Source organism: Solanum pennellii, chromosome 2, assembly GCF_001406875.1.
Source record: "Solanum pennellii chromosome 2, SPENNV200".
Classification (NCBI taxonomy): Eukaryota; Viridiplantae; Streptophyta; class Magnoliopsida; order Solanales; family Solanaceae; genus Solanum; species Solanum pennellii.
Window position 1 is genome coordinate 50,318,844 of NC_028638.1, and position 8,366 is coordinate 50,327,209.

At 27.4% G+C, this 8,366-nt stretch overlaps 1 protein-coding gene across 1 annotated transcript; it reads right to left on the reverse strand.

The window, feature by feature from the left end:
* Positions 1 to 6,555: 6,555 nt before the first annotated feature.
* Positions 6,556 to 7,593, reverse strand: LOC107010750. The gene is made up of 3 exons (XM_015210035.2): positions 7,538 to 7,593; positions 7,302 to 7,437; positions 6,556 to 7,217 (listed from the first exon to the last, which is right to left on the reverse strand). The coding sequence occupies exons 1-3, from the start codon at positions 7,577 to 7,579 to the stop codon at positions 7,024 to 7,026; spliced, it is 372 nt and encodes a 123-aa protein (XP_015065521.1). The 5' UTR covers positions 7,580 to 7,593; the 3' UTR covers positions 6,556 to 7,023.
* Positions 7,594 to 8,366: the final 773 nt, after the last annotated feature.

Sequence of the window (8,366 nt, forward strand, 5' to 3'; positions counted from 1 at the left end):
TGATCCATCACCAAACACATCACAAAACTGCTTACACTGAGTGTATGTGTGTGGTCTATCACCAAACACATAGTGCAATCGTTCAGCCAAGATTCGAATGTTCTCTTGTAGCTCTGCTTCCTTTTGTTGTTTTGCAGCAACAACCTCTTTTTTGGTTTTTTCCTTCAAAACCTCCTTTAGTGCTTGAGATCCATGTGTCGGTAAATCAATGGTCCGTTGTATCGGGGGAATTACTGTATTTATATTTTAAAAGCTCATCAGTTATAAAACAAGAATTTTGAATTCAAAAATTAAAAAGGTGTTAATGATTTCAAATTTTCTTTCTTACTTACTAGAGTAATAGGTTTGCATCCTATTCCCAATCAAGAGTTGATGTGTTGCATTATTTGTTATTCTAGCTGGCCACTTAGTTGGAACGAGTCCTCTAATTGATGATGTGCGTGATCCATCACCAAACACATCACAAAACTGCTTACACTGAGTGTATGTGTGTGGTCTATCACCAAACACATAGTGCAATCGTTCAGCCAAGATTCGAATGTTCTCTTGTAGCTCTGCTTCCTTTTGTTGTTTTGCAGCAACAACATCAACAATCTCTTTTTTTGTTTTTTCCTTCAAAACCTCCTTTAGTGCTTGAGATCCATGTATCGGTAAATCAATGGTCCGTTGTATTGGGGGAATTACTGTATTTATATTTTAAAAGCTCATCAGTTATAAAACAAGAATTTTGAATTCAAAAATTAAAAAGGTGTTAATGATTTCAAATTTTCTTTCTTACTTACTAGAGTAATAGGATTGCATCCTATTCCCGATCAAGAGTTGATGTGTTGCAGTATTTGTTATTCTAACTGGCCACTTAGTTGGAATGAGACCTCTAATTAATGATGTGCGTGATCCATCACCAAACACATTAGGTGACCGCTTAGCCATGCCATCCTTTACTTGTGCTTTCTTTTTTTGGTTTTGCACATATTTGAATTAATTGAAAAACAAAGAAAACATTAATTTCTACATTATAGATAAATCTTATGTAACATTATTAGATAATCAAATCAGAAAAACTCACCTTGTTTTTATCATTAGCGGACCTTTTCATAATTGAAGCACTATTGCTAGATCCTCTTGTTGAAGTCATAACTTCTTAAATTAATTTGAAAAAAAAAAGAAGCTAAGCAAGTTTTGGTGTTGAGGGATGAGAAAATTCGGTAATGCAGGAGTCTTATTTATAGCTTTCACTATTGTTTTGCCATTAATTTAATTGGATATATACATTTATTAAAATTTATAGTTTGTTGAAACTTATTTCAAAGCAATTTATTACAAATTATTACGTTATAGAATTGAGTTACATCCCAATCAAAGAATATTAGTATAAAATTATATTCAATAATGAGATAATTTTATACTAATAATTTTAGTCAAAGGTTGAGTGATAGAATGGGAAAATCAATAATGCAAGAGTTCTATTTATAGCTCTCATTTGCAATCTAAATTATGATTATTAAATCTACTAATTATTAAAAAAGTTGACTCACTTACCAAATTTCATAAGATGTATTTTTATAATTAATGTAATTTCACTAAAATATATATATAATTAATGTAATTTCACTAAAATATATATATTATCAAAATTGTTTTCTAGAAGCATGATTACATGCATCATAAGATGTATTGCTATAATTGAAAAAATACATATTTTGTTAAAATTGTTTTCTAGAAGCAACTAATTATGGATTATAAGTTGTTAATGATTACAGTCAAAGTGGTCAGAACATTTGAATATGAAAATTATTTTAATAAATTTTTATAATAATAATAATATTAAATAAAAAAAAATGGTTAAGGAATAATATAAAAAAAATTAATGTTATCCGTGGTATAGCATTGATTCTTAGCTAGTTATTATTTTTTTACTTAGAGTTTAAGTTTGGTACATTGTTAATTTACAACATTTTAATTTCAATACTATCAAGTTATTTCAAGGTCAATATAGTACTTTTCTTATAAAATTATAATTTATAACTGAAAAAATTGTAAATGAAATTGAATTCTAATTATAAGTAACACCGGAAAAAATAATTTTTTCAATAATTTTAATTAAAATCTGATGTTTTTACGGATTTCATCCTAGTAAAGTAAGTATTCGATCAACACTTAATTACTTCATAATTGAAATACGTTATTTATTAAGTATATGTTATTTTCTCTCAACGTCATGATAAATCAACCACTTCAAGTAATTCTTCTATCCTCAATATTATGAATATTTAAATAAGTAATTCATCGTCTCAAAAATCTATTTATATAGGAAACTTTTAGCGGTAACACTATTTCTATTATTAGCCCTCTGACCTAGAGTTCTTATCTCAGGGCATGGGACAGAATGACTCTTTCACTCATGGTCAAGAATAAAAATAAAAAATATATTGAGTTGAGATATGAGAATGATTTTTCAAATTTATATTAGTTTTTTCATATGTGTTTAATTCAAAAATGTTATTAGAGGTAACTATATGAATTATTTGTATCAGCTTTGATCCACATTTAAGCTCATTTCTACTTAATGATTTGTTATCTCATTATATATGTATATATTAGCTTACAAAGAAATCACTTCCTGCATATATAGAGCGCATTGCCTTGTGCGCTAATAATTATAACAAGTAATATACTATATATTATTGAAACAAAAAGTGAAAAGTGAAAACAAACTTTAACTATAATAAAATATCCATAAAACATGGTTTCTCAAATGGAATGTAAATAGAAAAATAATTAAAGTAAAGTGGCCTGGAGAAAATAAGTTAGTACTACCATTTATATTTGGTTGGTTACTCTTTTGATATAGAGAGAAGTTTGAAGGATTTTCACATTCAGAAAAGCTTTCATCACATGTATTATTTCAGATTACAAAACAGAGATAATGAATAAAACAAATTTGGGTCAACATTAGAAGAAGTTAGTACTACTTAGTTTCGTATTTGCATATACATATTTATAACTTTAGTCATAACACATAGAATAGAATTTTGTACATGATCAATGCTATAATACATGACATATATTTGTACACAACTACTTTAATTAAACTATAAAATCATATTGCTGAACCCTCCTTTTTTTTATTCATTCATCTAATTGTTATAACATAGAAAAAGAGGATGGGGACAATGATCAAACCTCCAAACCAACACAATAACTGTAATGATCAAACAATACACAAGGTGTGAAAAAGTGCTATTAAATCTCCTCTTAATTAAACATGAAATCCGCTATTTGATTAGCCTGTGTTTAAAGTATACATCTGCATTCTTTAAATTGTTTTGTAATATCTCCGATAATGTTTTTTAGCTTGACGTTATGTTGTCTCGTGTGCCAATCTTGATCATATTGCGCTAAGCTTGATGAGGTAGTCCCATGTGCCCATACTTGAATCTAAGGTTGAAATTGGAAAAGTTAAAATGGTTCAATAGAAATCAGGCTGGGTCTTGACCCGTCCAAGTTTATTTTGCGCTAAAAAACGGGTTGGGTTTTGACCCACTCAATTGGACCCGATTAATCTCAATAATTTAATATATTGATATTTAACTTTTATAATCACAATTTAAATCCCCCATATTAATTATGATTTTAGGATTTTTTTTAAATGTTTGAAATAATTGAATTGTTCAAAGTTTAAGATATATGTTTGATTTTATTTTTTTGTCCTTTCCTTTAATGAAGTTTGATATTTAATTTCTAGGAGATAAATTGCAGTACTTGCAAAATTATATTTATGATGGAAAGCATGACTTAAATTATGTCTTTGTTTTTTCTAATAAGTGTGTTTAGTTGCCTTAAAAATTCAATTAATATGAAATAGAGAGAGGATAATATTTTCTTATTATCATATATAGAGTCCACATTAATGGTGGTCAAGGAAAAAACACACACTGAATTGAGAATGATATATTGTTTAATATTTTCTATTGACACAATAATAATTAGTATATCATAATTCAAAAATACTATTAATTAGGGCATTATTATATGAATAATTTGTATTAACTTCAATTTATATTTGAGCTTATTTTTATTTCTCCACTACTTGATTCAAATTAAGAAGTTCAACAAATAATTTTAAATACAAAACTAGACTTACACAAGTTGAACACCCTTTATGTTGCCCTATAAAAGTTAAAACTTTTTCTTTAATAGGAATGTACAAAGATATAAAAAAACTTGTCAGAAATAAATAGGTTAAGTAAAGATGAATAAATAAAAGGGTTATATTACTACATTTTTTAGCGGGTTGTGTCATTTAATACTTTAAATAAAATCAATAAAATCTTATATATTTTATTTTTTTTGCATAATTGATTTTAAACAAAACTTCATTCCATCAAATTCTAATGGAAAAATTAATTAAATAGATTATGTGACTTTGTAGATAAGTGACTTTTGAGGAAATAACTCATAATTGAGTACCATATGATTATCTCATTTTTGTGTCTCATAATTATTTTAAAATTTTTCATTCACTTACAATTTATATAAAGAAAATTGAAGGATACCTTTAAAAGTTTTCATCACATGTATAAGATTACAAGCAATAGATAATTAATTTAGGATAGAGTTAAAAAATTTGCATCAATATTAGAAGAAATGAACGCTCAAATACAATATATAGTTATAACTTGTAACAATAGTTATGATGCATAAGTTCTCTAAAATATGCCTGTTCTTGAAGCCATTTCGAATATTAACGCAACAGTTGAGTCGATCATGATCTAAATGTTGTCTAAATAAAATTACACTAAAAAACAAAAACAATTACAGCTATAATAAAATAAACAAGAAAAAAAATATATATAGCTAAATCTTCAAAGTAGGGCAATTGTTCGATCCATAGTCCAACACATAAAAACACACAAAATATCAAATTAAAATTGTTCTAGTTTTGATTAATATTAAATGATGTTCCAGCTCAGGTTACTACTCCAGCATCAGCTTCTCTTCTCCTGATTTTTCACTTTACTAATGCGTTGAAATGAGTCCTCAACTCAAATTTTGATGAATCCATCATCATTGATATCTCTTTGTTTTTCATATATCAAAGAATAATAAAAAATCATGTTAATTAGTCAAATTCATACATATTTGAATGCAGAATAAAATGAAAACAAAAAAGGACTTTCTTCATAGATAGATCCTTTTTATAGCTCTCACTAATACTATTATTAAATATAGTAACTAATAAAAAGTTGACTCTCTTGCCATATTTTCATAAGATGAATGTAATTTTACTAAAATATATATTTTGTTAATTGTCTTCTAGAAGCAATTAATTAAGGATTATAACAAAGTTTAGTCAAACTTCTTATAGTTTGATTCTAAAATAGAAAAAAATCATGATAATTAAAAGTTGACCGAAGCAAGCATTGAATACGAATAAAACAAAGTGTATGTTATAGTCTCCCATTTAAATCGCGTGTTCACAAATAAAAAAACTAATACACTGAATTGATAATATATAAAATTGATTCGAATTAGAGTTTAAAGGCGTGTGGCATCGATCATTAATAAGGAATTAGTTTAGTCAAAGATACATCTGTCTACATTTTTTAAAGAATATATAAGGTCAATACGAGTCAAATAATATGAAAATGAAAAATAATTGAGTATATTATTTATCTTACATTTTACCTTTAATAAAAAAAAATAAAAAACATTGACTAATTGTTAACATAGATTACACACATACTCAAATATTATGATTACCTAGATTAGTTCTCTTTTTATTTATTAAAGAGAGATTGATATTTAATTATTAAAATAATAAATAAAAATATGATAGTCAAAACACATGATTCCTCAAGTGCATGGTGTATGTAAATAAAAAAATATTAAAAGTAAAGTGGCGCAAAGAGAATAATTCAGTACTACAATTTATAATTGGTTGGTTGCTCTACAGATAGAAGTAGAAGGATTTTCACCTTCGAGAGTTTTCATGGGGAGATTTTTTTTTTCTAAAAGACAAGATAATATATTATAATTTAATATATATGCACAGTACAAGTAAGTGGTCGAATATGGCTAGTAAAGTTTGAGAAATTAAAGGGATTGGGATTACATCATACGTATTAATATTTTTCATAGTAGAAAACGATTTTTTTCAACTAACATAAAGAGTCTCTATTTTATCTATTTATCTTCTATTTTACTAGAAACAATCAACAGGAGTTGTCCAAAGTATGAGGGAGTTAGCTTCCTTCAATATAGATCCCTCCTTAGCCAAGGTATCTGCCACTTGATTTTCTTTAATCAGACAAAATATTAGATTAGGATGGATGATCATTTGCTAGACAGTGAAGGATATTCTGACAATATACATTAATTTCAATTGACGTTAAGTTGTAGGTCAGTGCAATAGTTAAACATTTTTGCAGCGTTAATAGTTCAAAAACGATATGTGTTGCTTCATATTTATTAGAGTATATTACTCTAACTATCAAAGATTTAAAGAAATGAAGTGCAAAAGGATAAATAACGTGAGTTTTTACAAAAAAAATGTAATTATCCAAAACAATGTCTCCTTGATTTCTTCTATTTTAATGGGATTAATTAAGATACATAATTTTTTTGTTTGACGAAATTTGAGGAAGGCCAATGCCTTAATAAGAGCCTGCCCTGATGCAAGTCCTACTTGATTAGCATCCTTATAGAAATAAAGTGTCATCTTACATTCTTCATATTGTTTGTAATATCTTCGATGATCATTTTCAGCTTCAGGTTACGTTGTCCCATGTGCCCATCCACTTATTCCTGCATATATACATACATAGTCTGCATAGCCTTGTGGGCGCTAGTAATTATAACAAGGAATATATATGTTAAACAAAAAGAGAAAAATAAAAACAACTAGAAAATATCCATAAAACAAAATCAAAGTAGGGCAATTGTTCCAACACATAAAACATCAAATTAAATTTTGATGAATCCATAATCTTCCTCGGTTGTTACTACTCCTGCACGATCTCTTCAGGGTTGGTGGTTGGAGGGATGAGTCTTTTTGCTAGTGCTTTCAGCCAATGGAATGAGTCCTTTAACGCATGATCCTTCACCAGCCACGTCGTCGCGTATAGCTCTACGTGCTACTTCTGCAGATGCAACAGCAGCAGCCTTGTCCTTTCGTGGTATGTGCAGATCAACCGTCAAGTGTATTCCAGGAATATCTATAATTATATTTAATAGAATCGTTTATAACAATAAGTAATTCATTAAAACACACACATGTATATACGCATTTTCTTTCTTACCAGCATAGTATGATGGAACTGGACATGGATACGTTAACGATCGACGAGTGTCATTTCGCACCGGCATCTTGTCATTCCCCTTGTAATTAGTACAAGTGACGACCATTTCCCCATCCTTGGTACCGTTGCTCTTTTGCTTTTTCATATATCAAAGAAAGATAAACAATCATATTAGGAAAATTCATACACATTTGAATTGAAAATAAAATAAAATGAAAACAAAAAGGACATTCTACATTCTCAATTGAAGCACCGTTAGATCTCATTGATGAAGCCATAGTTGCCTTGCTAAATTGAGTGATGAATGCAAAAGAAAAATCAAGGACTCCTATTTATAGCTCTCATTTGCAATCAAAAGTATTCTTATTAAATACACTAATTATTAAAATATTGACTATCTTGCCAGAAATTTATTAATACAATTAATGTAATTTTAATAGAATTTATTTTTTTGTAAGACTTCTTTGCAAAATATATTAATTATGGATATCATAACATTAATGAATTGAATTACATGCAAATTGATACTCCCTCCATCCATTTTTAGTTGTCATGTTGTGCTTTTAAAAGTCAATTTGACTATCAAAGTTTAAATAAATTACATTAATTTGATGTTTCAAACTAAAAATTGAAATATTTAAAAACTATATGAAAAGTACTATAAATTGACTTTTTTTTACATATCAATATAATGAAAAAATACATCATAAAATGTTAGTTAAAGTTCTTATTTTTTTACTCAATCATGACAACTAAAAGGGGACGGAGGGAGCTGTAAGAACATTTGAATATAAGAATTACTCTTTTCGTTCCTATTTAAATGTCGTCCTTACTAAAAACAGTTACTTCCTAATATTTGTCATTTCACAAAATCAATGCATAAATGATATTATTCTTTCTCTTTTACCCTTGTAAGTTATATGTCTTGAAAATATACGTTGGACCAAAACTAAGTAAAATAATATATTTTTATTGGTCAAATTAATTAATCAAAATAAATTAATTCATGTTTATTGATTGAAAACTTGATTTTAAAAAAACATTAAATAAGGAAAGAATAGTAGA